The 13,119-nt window shown below is 49.0% G+C and overlaps 1 protein-coding gene across 1 annotated transcript in view; it reads right to left on the reverse strand.

Annotated features, from left to right (window-relative positions):
* Positions 1-2,476: 2,476 nt before the first annotated feature.
* The window catches only part of TEX26 (testis expressed 26), a 31,387-nt gene continuing 20,744 nt past the window's right edge, over positions 2,477-13,119 (reverse strand). Inside the window, 2 exon segments of the mRNA XM_037799888.1 lie at positions 2,477-2,707; positions 12,211-12,372. Of these exon segments, the coding sequence (XP_037655816.1) occupies positions 2,634-2,707; positions 12,211-12,372 (236 nt within the window). The 3' untranslated portion in view covers positions 2,477-2,633.

Here is a 13,119-nt window from a genome sequence, read left to right on the forward strand (position 1 = left end):
CTGTGAGCTGACACAGGCATTCTTGGGGGGGGGGGTAATGTTGGCTTTTCTTGGCTGTCCTACCCCCAGAACACCAAAACCATCTCCTAACGAGTTGTCAGTGCTTGGGGGGAGGTGGGGGGTTGAATTCACAGAGCACAGGGGATTTTTAGGGCAGGGAAAATACTCTGCTTGATACTGTATGGTGGGTATTTGACTCCAGGCTTTTGTCGAAAGCCATAGAACCTGCAGCACAAAGAATTAACCTTAATGTATGCAAATTTTCTAAAGTAATTTAGGAGGTTGGAAGATCCTATTTGGGCCTCCCAGGAGATGGAGCTCTGTCTCTGTGGAGGTACAGAGGAGACTTAAGATGCACCTGGAGACGCATCTGCAGAGGCTAAACGCTCTACTCCTGGACAAATCTTTAAGAGGGTTAGCATAAACCCAACCATGATCCACAACCTCAATCAATAGAAAGTTATTGGCTATTGGGAACACGGCATCTTAACCACATTTTCTAGCTTCTGTAAACAGATGCTTTGACATCTGCAGGTGTCCCCAGGTGGCCAAGCCTCACCTGTACATCTCCTACTCCCTCCTAGATAATTCTGACACCAGCCAAATAAACAGCCTCAAACTGGTGGGGGCTCCACTGTCAAATATCGCCGTTAATCCCAGGCTAGTGTACCCATCTCACCCTTCAATGCATCCCATGGAAACCACAGAAAGGCACATGCTCCACCCCATTCTCCCTCACTCTTTGGGCCCTGTGACCTACCCTGGTGTTTTCCCACATGGCCCTGTTGCCCTCTGTGACTAAAATAAATCTTCCAAACTCTTCTGGGCAATCTCTCTTGATCTGCATCTGACCTTACCATACCTCATACAAGGTGATATCAACAAAACACATAGTGTCTTAGGTTGCCTGACAGTTATGACAAATACATGAGTGGGCTGGCTTAAAAAACAAGTGAGTATTGTCCTGTGGTTTTGAAGCCGGCAAGTCCAAAATTAAGGTGTCGGCATGTCCGTGCTTTCTCCCTGAGGACTCCAGCATTCTGGTGCTGGCTTGCCCCATCCTTGGGGTTCCTTGGTTCAAATCTCTGCTTCCCATCAGGGAGTGATGCCCTCGGTCTCCTCCTGTGGCTTTCTTTTACCGTGTCTGAATTTCTTCTGCTTATAAAGGACTCCACTGTGATTCAGTTGGGTCCAACCATAACTAAAAATAACATCCTTCAGAAGGTCCTACTTACACTGGGTTCACACCTGCAGGAACTCTGATTAAGATCAAGAATGCGTCTTTGTTGGGGCACATGATCCAACTTGCCACACCTGGCAGCTACAATAAAGGCTCCGTGCCCAAACTCTTCTGCGCTCTCTCTCTTGATCTGCATCTGACCCTACCATACCTCATACAAGGTGATATCAACAAAACACACAGTGTCTTAGGTTGCCTGACAGCTATGACAAATACATGAGTGGGTTGGCTGCTCTGACCCTGCCCTCCAACCTCCGTCTGTCTGTCTGTCCTTCCGCCCCGCCCCACCCACTCACCCTGCTGCAGCCACTCTGCCCCCCCGCCAGGTCCCGGCCACATCGAGGCCCCTAGGCCTGCTGCTCCCCACGCCTGGAGAGTAGTCGCCCAGCCCTTCCCTTCAGTGTCACCTTCAAAGGCCCCCGGGCAGGAGCCTCCCACCACTCTCCATCACAGCACCAGGAATGTCCTTGTGCAATTCATACACTGCAATTAAAATGTCCATTTTTACCTGCTGATGGTCTGTCTCTTCCTCTGGAATGTAAGCACCATGCCCATCTTTTCATGGCCTGGCACCTACCAGGGGCTCAATAAATATTTATTGAATGAAGAAGCTACTAATTTTACTCCTCATCTTTTCTTATTAGTGTGCGGGCCCCAGTGGAGTCTGGGCTCTCCTTTGCAGTGGGGGTCTGAGGGCAGACAGGAGGCCCCACACCACATAGTAAGCTGAGAAGGAGAAAAGTAACCCAGAGAAGAAAAGTAATAATGAGAAAATTGGCAAAAATCCTGAAAAAACAGGAGAAATTGACAAAAACATATTTATTGTGGGATGTTTACAATACTGTTCTTTCAGAATTTGACAGCTGAAGTACACAATTAAGGCACAGACAGAAGGGATTTGAAAAATACAATAAACAAATGATATAGATTATCTCTATAGTCATGTTATACAGCAATTAAACATATACTGGGCATTAAAGAAAACTTTGATAAATTTCCCAGAGATTTTTTTTTTTAAACTTTAATTCAGTCAAGCAAGAAATCAACAATAAAAAGATTTTTTTTAATCCTATGATTATTGGGAAATTTAAGAAATGATTTCCACATAATTCCTGGTTCAAAGAGAAAATCAAAATTGAAACCACCAATTATCCAAAAGGGAAGAGGAAAACACATTTATCAAAACCTATTGGATGCAGCTAAAGCTACATTCAGAAAAGATTTATTAGCCTTAAAGGATTTCATTGTTAAAAAATAAGACAAAATAAAATGCAAAGTCGTGAATATCGTAACATAGATGGAGCAACTTGCATCTTATTTTTCCTTGATTGTTGAGAAAATAACGAGGCAAGCACTAGGGCTTTTGCTGATTTTCAGATTTTCTTCATTTGATCTATTTTCCTTTTTCACTTCTTCCTTTGGCAATATTGTAGTGAGAACGAATAAAGCGATCAAGAATTTGTCTGTCTGAAAATTGTAAAGAAAAACAGGATGAAAATTTCTGTTTAACTGTTTAAATGCTAAATAAAGAAATTCTAGGAAGGAGGCAAATATCTGCTGAGCCCTATCTATACAAATTGGATAGCAGATCCAAATAATCAAAGGATATTATGTCTAATACCTAAAAAAGGGCACGATTGTGTAATTATTGATTAAAAAGAGTAAACAATATTTAAGAGCTTGGGAAGGCTTAACTAAAAGGGTATGGATTTTGAAATGAAACAGATTTAGGTTCCAGTTCTATGCTGCCACGTATTATCACTTTATTTAGCCTCTCTGCTTCTATGTTTCTTCACCCGGAAACAGGTCGTGGTATTTACCTTGCACAGTTATCTGGATGGATTAGAAACACTATGTGCAAAGCACCTAGGCAGGGCCCGGCCCATAAGAGACAATAAATAGTAGCCTTAGTAGCTTTATTTCTGGGTATTCAGTGATAGTGATGAGAAGTAAACAATCGAGGTTCTTGTTTCCAAAGTTTCACAGACACCGTTACCCACCAACGTTGGCAGGCTTTCCTTGCCTTGAGTGATAACGGTTTGACCATGGGAAGGTGCTTTAACTCCCTGGTCTCCAGTCTCTTGTCTCTAAAATAAGGGGGGTCTTATGGTTCACCCACTTCTAGTTATGTACTTTTTTAATAATACAGAGTGGTGCTGTGAAAACTTCACTTACTTCCAGCGAGTGTCACCTTAGCAGCCGAAACCGAAAGGGAAGGAGAATGAAAATGATAACATGCTATTTGCTTAGTGTTGCCAAAGCCAACCAAGGTCAGGTGTGTGTGTGTGTGTGTGTGTGTGTGTGTGTGTGTGTTCCTGTTTCCTCTCCAATCATGTTTGCAGTTAGTTTTTGAGATCTTACCTTTAATTTGAATCAGCCCCACCCTACCCAATTCTTTTTGTGACTCCAGTATTTTTTTTTTTATTTTGGCATACTTTCTATAATGTGAAATGCACAGATCTCTAGCACACAGTTTGACACTTGTGTACATGAACCTACACCACAGAAAGATATAAATCATTTTCAACAGCCCAGAGAGATTCTTCGTGGGTCTTTCCAATCACTCTCCCCCACCCCAAGGGAGACACCGCTCTGAGTTCTTTCATCATACGTAAGTTTTGCTGGTTGTACACTTTCGAACAAATGAAATCATACAAAATGTATTCTTTTGTATCTGGCTTCTATTGATCAGCATAATGTTTTTGAGGTTCATATATTTTGTTGTATACATCAGTAATTCACTCCTTTTTATCACCAGGTAGTATTTCATTATATGAATATATCACAGTTTATCTATCTGGTCTCCTGTTGGTGCACATTTGGGGCCATTATCAATAAAGTGGTTACAAATATTCTTGTATGAGTCTTTTTGGGGACATATGTCCTCATTCCTCTTGGATAAATATTGAGAAGTGGAATTTCTGGGTCACGGGGCAGGTATATGTTTAACTTTATGAGAAACTGCCTGACCTGTTTCCAAAGTGCTTATATTATTTGCTATTCCCACCAACTTTTGGTATGTGCGGTCGCAGTTGACTCGTCTGGGGGGGGGAGGTGGCGGCCGGTTACCAAATCCTAGGCTCTCAGGATTGCTTGGAGGGTACCGGCGGCAGGGGCTCTTTCCCGGAGGCGAGGGCGAGGCGGGGGACTGGGCCCGGTCCCTGGCGTAGGCGTGCAAAGTATGGAGGGCGGCGAGAAAGGAACAAGCGGGACACGGTTCTTTTAGGGTGAAGAAGCCAAGAGAGTTTATTAGGGGAGAGTACAAGCTTATATCGGGCGTTTAGAGGGCGGGGTAGCTGTAGAGGTTAAAGGCTTGGATTGGTTCTGAGAGGGCGCGGAGGTTGATTGAAAAGGGGCGAGAGTTGCTCCGATAACGGTGTCTGGCAACAATGTATGCGCACTGGTGGTGATGGGAGTTGCACTGGCAACGGGGAGTGTCCGGGCAAGATAAGGGGGTGGGGAAAAGGCGGTTCCCTCCGGCAAGCCTCCCCTAACGGTGGTATTTTGGGTGAGGAAATGGGGCCTACCTCCGGCCTCACTTTCCCAGGCCTGGGGGGCTGTGGAGGGCGCTGTCACCCGTGCCCACCACCCTCCCCAGGGGCGGATCTGGTCCCCTGGCCCAGACCCGCCAAGTTGAAGCACGTAATCAGTGTCCCGCATTTCCCCTTTCTTTTCTAATTAAAGGAAGAAGCTTACCGGAGAGGCCCGCTAAGGGATGAGGGAAGGGGGAGGCCGGGGAGGGGAAAAAGGGGTTGACGGTGGCTCAGCGAGGCTGGAGCTTGGCGTTGGTGTGGCGCCCGGGCGCTCGACAGGGGCCTTGCTGCTTGCGGGATGGACGAGGGTGGGGGGTTTAAAGTTGGAGGTTCAGAGAAGCTGGAGCTCGAGGTTGGTGCAATGTTCAGGCGATCGAGAAGGGCCTCGCGGTCGGCGGGTTGACCGGTGGCGGTGAGGTCGCGGAGGGTTGGTTGTCATCTCGGAGTAGGGAGTGTCAGAGGTGGCGAGTCGCTGGTACTGGACTTGCACGAACGAGGAGAAAATAGCATCCGTTTGTTTCCTTACAAGCTGGACAATTCTGCGGATAATGCAGGGTCCTAAGGTGAGAGCTAGAATAATCATTAGTAGGGGGCCGAGGAGAGGGAGGAGGTAAGGGAGGAGGGGGGTAAAGATGTGGGACCAATAGCTGGTGGCTTCACGGTCTCTTTTGCGTTGTTCCAGTCCCTCTCGGACCTTCTTTAGGCTGTCCTCGGCGAGACCTGTGGAATTGGCATATACACAGCACTCTTCTCCTAGGGCGGCGCAGAGGCCTCCTTCTTTGAGGAGGAGAAGGTCGAGACCTCGGCGGTTTTGGAGCACTACCTCAGAGAGGGAATTGACAGAATTTTTAAGATGGGAAATAGCGTCTTGTAGGTGACGAATGTCCTCGTCAACAGCAGCCCGGAGGTGAGTTAGGGCGGAGCCTTGACTGGCTAATGCAGCGATTCCGGTGCCAGCGCCTGCAAGACCTAGGAGGGAGGCAATCGTGAGGACGGTGATGGGCTCTCGCTTTTGCAGTGGGGCAGAAGCTGCAGTTGTTTCCAGGCGGAGGAAGAAGTCTTCCTCGCTATGGTATAGGACCCTAGGGATGAGGACAATTAGGAGGCAAGTTTCATTAGTTGTATTGAGGGTTTGCACGTTAAGGCAGGGGGTAAGCCCTGTAGAGGAGCAGAGCCATTGGGAGGAGTTATGAGGAATGAGAAATTTTGCAGAGCTGCTGGGAGATGAGTAGTCGGCACAAGCTGTGAGGTTGGGAGAGTTACTTGAGCGAGGGCGGATGCACTTTCCTGTAAAGGAGACTGAATGAAAGGTTAGGGGGACGGCAGAGGTATTCCAATTGCATTCCGAGGGGCTGTCCTCTGTGTTTTCTGAAAAGGAGAGGTTGGAGGCAACTGGCTCATACAGGGGGGAGGAAGTGGAGAGGCAAAGCCAACAAGAGGACGTAAGATTGGGGTTGGAGAAATTTACCGAGGTGAAGGCTGCTTGGATAAGGCCGAGGAGGGGAGAGGAGTAATGAGAGGGGGGCAGAAAAGGTCGGGGTGGTGGGGTTGGCGATGCGCTGTTTGTAGCTGAGGTGCGGTTTCCAGATGCGCTGCTTGTAGTTGAGGTGCGGCTGGAGGGCTTTCGAGCGCAGGTTTCTTCGACTCTGGAGACAAAGGTGGCGAAAGGCTTACTCGGCTCCTGGAAGAGCTTGGTGAATTTATTAGGCCGACAGGCAGAGCAGTTTGCAAACGCTCGTAAGGCGATTCCCCAAAGGATAGGCCAAAAGGTGGCAGGTGCATTAATATAGGCAGATGCATTTATAAACGCTCCCGTGCCCAAGTAAGCTTCGGGGTGATGATAGACTCCAGTGGCTGCGTCTTGCTCACTTTGCCTAGCTGCTTCTGCCTGGAAGTGGGCACGCCAATCAACGAACTGGCCGGGGTTAAGAATGGAACGGGCAAGCGGGGCCCAGTCTTGGGGGAGGCAAAAGTCCATGGCGAGATCCTGCAGTATTTGGGAAGCATATGGGCTACCTAACCCGTCCTCCTTGACGGCCCTGCGAAGCTGCTTAATAGTATCTGAGTCAATGGGATACCAGTCATACGGTTTCTGTGGTGTGGGGGTAAGGTTAAGAGGAAAGCAGTGAAAAGCACGAGAGAAAGGAGGACGCGCTTGCAGAGGGCTTGGCGCGGGAGTGGGGGTAGGGGGAGCGTTGCCCCAAGGGTTGCCTTGAGGTGTAGAAGGCAGCCAGGGGTTGTTAGTCAGCAGGGTGGGAGGAGCGGCGGCAGCTGCCGGTAGCGGCTCCAAGGGGGAGATCGCCGGAGGGGGAGGCGGAAGTGGGAGGCCCCAAGCGTCGCAAGACGGCGGCACGGTGGGAGTGGCTAAGGCATAAGATGGCGGACTAACTCCGCCCTGTGAAAGGGCGGGGTAAAGCGCTTGCGGTTTCCGGCCCAGCTTAGGGCTGACGTCATCGCCGGAGCACTTCCTCCCCTCGATGGAAGAAGAAGGAGGAGGAGGAAGCTCGCCATCTTGGCGAGGCTCAGTGTTATTTTGTTTTTTGGGAGTCACTTCGAGCGCGTTGTTAATCTGCTCGACTAAGGACTCTGTGTCCGAATCGTGGTCTACATTAGTATCGCTGTCTGAATCTGTTGACTGGGTTGATAGGGCCTCCTTGGATTTAATGGGGCCTCGATCAGGGGGGAGGGAGCCTTGAAGGCAGGAGCGGACGGTTATTAAGGTGGGGAGCAAGCCGGGAGGGAAGCGCTTGCTCTCATGTTCCATGGCGTTGGTGACCCGATCAATAAGGCGATCATAAGTAACAGGGTCCCAAAGATGGCAAGTGGTGAGCCATGGGTTAAAGGGCAGCAGGAGGTCCCAGTATACTTGCAGCTGCCGGACAGACACCTTACAGCGATGTGTGTCTAGGAGACCAGCCAGAGCACGAACTTGGGGTGCTTGGCGTGCAGATAGACGATTACCCATAGCGGAGTGAGAAAAGAAAAAGGGGGGTTGATTATTGAGTAAAGAAAATGAGGTAAACCGTGGTCGCGAGGCCAAAGGAGACGGCGAGAATAGAAGGCAGGAGCCTCTAGTAGCGAGAGCAGTTTGGGGGGGGCGGTCGCAAAGAGGCACACCGCGCGAAACAAAGAAACAAAGACACAAAGGACCACAGCAAAGTAATGGAGGGGAAGAGGGAAAGCTACTGGAGGAAGAGTGTTAGGAGGAATGGGGGGACATAGGAAGAGAAGACGAAAGGTAGTCGGGGGTAAGAGTTAGGTTAACACGGGAAAGGAAGAGCGGCCCGGGCGCGGAGCGGCGTGGGAGAGGCGGCTCCGGACGTGGAGCGGCGAGGGAGAGGCGGCCCTTACTTTGCAGGCGAGGAGAAGGGGAGCTGGAGAGGCGTCCGGGCGAGCGGGTGGTTTTACTGGACCGCTGCGTGGAGAGGACTTTTAATTCCAGGGGCCCCACGTTGGGCGCCAGTTGCGGTCGCAGTTGACTCGTCTGGGGGGGGGAGGTGGCGGCCGGTTACCAAATCCTAGGCTCTCAGGATTGCTTGGAGGGTACCGGCGGCGGGGGCTCTTTCCCGGAGGCGAGGGCGAGGCGGGGGACTGGGCCTGGTCCCTGGCGTAGGCGTGCAAAGTATGGAGGGCGGCAAGAAAGGAACAAGCGGGACACGGTTCTTTTAGGGTGAAGAAGCCAAGAGAGTTTATTAGGGGAGAGTACAAGCTTATATCGGGCGTTTAGAGGGCGGGGTAGCTGTAGAGGTTAAAGGCTTGGATTGGTTCTGAGAGGGCGCGGAGGTTGATTGAAAAGGGGCGAGAGTTGCTCCGGTAACGGTGTCTGGCAACAATGTATGCGCACTGGTGGTGATGGGAGTTGCACTGGCAACGGGGAGTGTCCGGGCAAGATAAGGGGGTGGGGAAAGGGCGGTTCCCTCCGGCAAGCCTCCCCTAACGGTGGTATTTTGGGTGAGAAAATGGGGCCTGCCTCCGGCCTCACTTTCCCAGGCCCGGGGGGCTGCGGAGGGCGCTGTCACCCGTGCCCACCACCCTCCCCAGGGGCTGATCAGGTCCCCCAGCCCAGGCCCGCCAAGTTGAAGCACGTAATCAGTGTCCCGCAGGTATGGTCCACCATTTCAATTTTAAGTATTGTCTTTATTTTTAAACCTTATGCCAAGGACTTTATTTTAAAACCAACAAAATCTTCCTTCTAATACTAAAGATAAACATGCAAGATGAATCAAGTTCAGCTTAATAAAAAAGATGAGATTGTCAAATTTTATGTCAACTTACACAACAGCCACAAAGGCTACCAGCTGTCATTCAGATGCCGCCCATCTCTATCATGTACAGGTGCAGATTTGTGCCCAGGATTTTGCTCGTGCTATTCCTTCTGCAGGAGATGCCTGCCCCTCCTTGTCAGGCTGACCCACCGCCTCTGAGCAGCTTTACCTCATTTACCACCCACCCTGCGAGTCCAGCTGGCAGACTCCCTTTCACCCAAGGACTACGTCCACTCAGAATTTAAGACATTGTAACTCTGTCTGTCTGTTCCCCACACCAGACCCTGAGTTCCCTGAGAAGAGGGATTTATTTTTTATTAACCTTATATCAGGTGAGCATAACAGATCTTCACTCAATGAAGTTTACTGAGGGAGTGAATAAATGAATACTTAATACTATTGAATCATCCCTTTGGAAGGAACACCTTTTTAGTTGGAGGAAGAGATGGGGAGGAAGTAACAGCTGAAAAATGAGATTTCAGATAATGTTTATCTTTTTTTTTTTTTTGGATGGTGGAGGAATGAGGGTGGAGTCCACAGTTTTATGTAAATAGATAACAGAGGCCCAAAGAGTAAGATTTCAGGTGTTCTGAGTCAGTCTCAGAGATCAAAATAATTTTGAAAATGGAATGGCCACTCAAGGCATCTCGTTCAAGTTCCTCAAGCTACAGAGAAAGTTATCAATACCAAATAGTGATGGACAGAGTTAAAGGAAACAAAAGGTTTGCCATCAGCTGCCCCTTTCCTTCTCTCCTCTTCCCCAGCTTTATTTTTGCCTCCCTAGACTTCCCTCCATCCCACCTGCCTGCCAACCTCCAGCAGCCCCATTTCGGCCATTGAACTGACCCTTCCTCTCCCTCACCCTCCTTTTAAAAATGCACCTGTTCTGGGTTCCTGTCCCATCAGGACCTTCCCTAGTCGGGCTAATCAAGTAAACTAGTTTAAGCTGAGTTGATCATGTCCCAACTCATACATCTGCCAAGTAACACCTTCATGTTCTTGCAGACTCACCTCAGCCCGGCCGCAGATGAGCTCTGCTGAGATGTTCACCAGCTGAATTTAAAGCATCGGTGCTTTAGATTGTCACTGACACTGGGAAATGAGGAGAGGTTTGGGGCATAAGAACTCAAAGGGAGCCTCCTGTTTTTGTCCACCTCCAGCACAGCTGGCATCGAGGAGGGGGCCATTCTAAAGCAAGGTTAGAAAAGAGAAACTAAACCCTGTTGGAAGCAGATCCTGTTTCGCCCTACCAAGTCAGAGCAAAACAGCAACCTGCGGGGCCTGAGCCTTTTGGTGCCTGCCGCCAGTGCCGTCCTCGTGGAACCAAGGAGGGAGAGCCAGGAGGAAACACGACCTAGACTGGTCCTGACGTTGTTAGCTAGTAGGTAGGTCTCGCCCCTCCGGTGGACAGATACTGTTTCCAGGAGGGATCAGTGGAGCAGAAGCTGCCAGACACTTTGAGGAGTCCTTGGTTCTCCCTAAGGGGCACCGCAAAGGCTCTGATCGCAAACACCACGCAACAGCCAGAGCCTGAGGCACTCAGCACTCCCTTGGTTTCCTGTGGGCAGAGAAGTGACACAGAGAAGCCACAGCCTCATCCATGTTGAGAGTCCCCAGGCAGACGGGAGGATGTGCTTAGGGAAGACAGAAACATTCTTTCTACAGGGTCAAACGGCTGTGGCTACTAAAGGGGAAAGAAGTGCCTTAAAAATGCAGATGATTATATATATGTATCTATACCAAAGCTGGAAAAAACAAATGGAAGGAAAGCATGAGCTTGCTATACAATGTCAGCTGTGTCTTTTGGGAAGATGTGACTGCAGAGCTCAAGGAGCCTCTTAGTTTCCTTCTGAACTGTCCACTGGTCCAGAAGTGTCTGTTCAGAGGAACGAGGCTTCCAGTCAGAGAATGCCTACTCCTGGCTCAGATGAGGGAAAATGTCTGCTGCTTGTACTTTCCTGAACCCCAACATTCAGATTCTTTTAAGGGTCTTTAGACCCTCAGCCCTCAGTGTTTGTGGGTGGAAAATGCCCCCTCCCTGCCCCCTGCCTGCACAGCCACTACCCCATTTGGTCTTGCCCACAGTGGAGGGACAGTTGTGTTTGAGGCAGCAAATCCCAGAAGACAAGGGTTTCAGGGAGGATTTCAGAGGAGCAGGCTCTGCTGGTCGTGGCCAGGGACAAGCCAAGGACAGAGACCCCGAGAGAGAAAGGAGGAGGCAGAGAGCACTGGAGGGTCACTGAGTAGCTGAGGGGATCCTAAGCTTCAGTCTGACCACAGCACACAAAACATGTGAGTGATCCCTCCCACCACGGCCCAGAGGGGAAAGTAGGGCCCCTACGATGGCCCACTGGGGGCAGGAGGAAATATTAGAACCTCTGCAGTTATTTTTCGTTTCATCCTTTCACCTTTTGAATATTTTCAAATGTATGCATGTTATTTGACTGGCCTATGAATATGGTTTATATAAGTACATAAATCTGCATGGGCGGTATGTGCTCAGAAGTGATAGCGATCAGGATTTAGGCTCGTTGCTGTGTGGTTCCACTGGAAGATCTGAGTTTCCTCTCCTCAGGCTCTTTTCAGCTGAGCTGACATTTTATACACATTCAGTCGACTGTCCAGTTGCCCCTGAAATGCTCCCCGATGGATTCCAGTCACTTGGCCCCGAACAGGGTATATCTTTGTCACGTGGCGTGAAATGAAAACTGCCCTGGGAATGGCATCTGCTTATGTACCTTAAAAAAGCCTGTCACCAAAAAAAGTACTGCTGAACAGGAAATAAAGATTAAACAAAACAAAACTATGAGACAGTACAGGCACCCAGAGGAGAAATCAATCAGCTGCAAGGAAAAGCGAATACGTCACAGAGCAGTCCAACAACAGGCAGAACGAGATCAAAAATGAGGGAAAAGCTGTGTGGCTCCTTTTTAGTGAGTGGGAATAGTGCCACCAGGGCTTCTTTTAAGAAAAACTGCTTTTCAGTGGCTTGAGGTTTGCACAACCCTAGGGGATATATATATATATATATTTTTTTTTTCCTGAGGCAACATTTTTCTTTTTGAAGATGTTAAACTTCAGTGACTCAAAATTGGGACAATTTCTATTTGGCGTGAAGCAACTTACAATGATCTGAAAATGCATTAAATTGCAACCCAGGACCTCAACTTACCTTTATGGGAAACGTTGCTCAGGTACTCCTTGATTTGAGAGGGATCAAACGATTTCAGAATCATTAAGAAATCCAAGTAGTTCCTCCCATAATCACTTTGGTATACAGTCTGTTTCTTGGTGCACTCTTGGTTCCGCAGGTGGCTGCAGAGCACAGCAGGAACTGTGGAAACACACAGGGAAGAAGGGATGGGGAGGCAGTTACCAAGGCAGAGAATCCCTGCCCTCATTTTCTGAACATGGCCCCGACAGCCCTGAGTTCAACTCGGAGCTTAATCTTTATCCTGAATGATACTGAAAACTAAAGCACAGTGCTGAACTGATGCCTCCACTGACTCGAGGCCCTGTAGGGCGATACGTGTGCTGCTGGGACGTCAGAGCTGTCCTGGTGGAAATGGGGGCACTGAGAGACACAGTGGCCAGAGGTGGAATCTGACTGCCGTTCTCAGAAACAAGTTCTTCCCGAACACAACTTCTTGCCTGTCAGCCTGATAGGATGCTGACTTTCACCACCTGCTCAGTACACAAAGGCCTTCAAGAAGCTCCTTTTGTTGTCATGACACCTCCTGCATAGACTTGGATTCACACAGTGAGAGCTTCGCTCCCAGGCTGCTTCTAGTGTGCAGCTTCGAAGAATGTTGACATCGACAGTCAACACTCATTGTCCATTCTGACTAATGCACGTGTGAGGTGTAGACAACCCCAATTCGTTTATAGTCAATAAATTGTTTCTGAATATTTTTCTAAATTTAATGTGGATTCTGATATCCATGGGACTTTCATGGAACAAAATAATGAAGACATGATGTGAGAACCTAATTTCTATAACTTGCCCAGACTTGGTAAACCTTAAGGATACCTTAAATATTGTTTTCAGTTCCAGGTGTCCCATTTCAAGGGGACACTGGCC

This window comes from Choloepus didactylus, chromosome 12 (genome assembly GCF_015220235.1).
Source record: "Choloepus didactylus isolate mChoDid1 chromosome 12, mChoDid1.pri, whole genome shotgun sequence".
Taxonomy (NCBI): domain Eukaryota; kingdom Metazoa; phylum Chordata; class Mammalia; order Pilosa; family Megalonychidae; genus Choloepus; species Choloepus didactylus.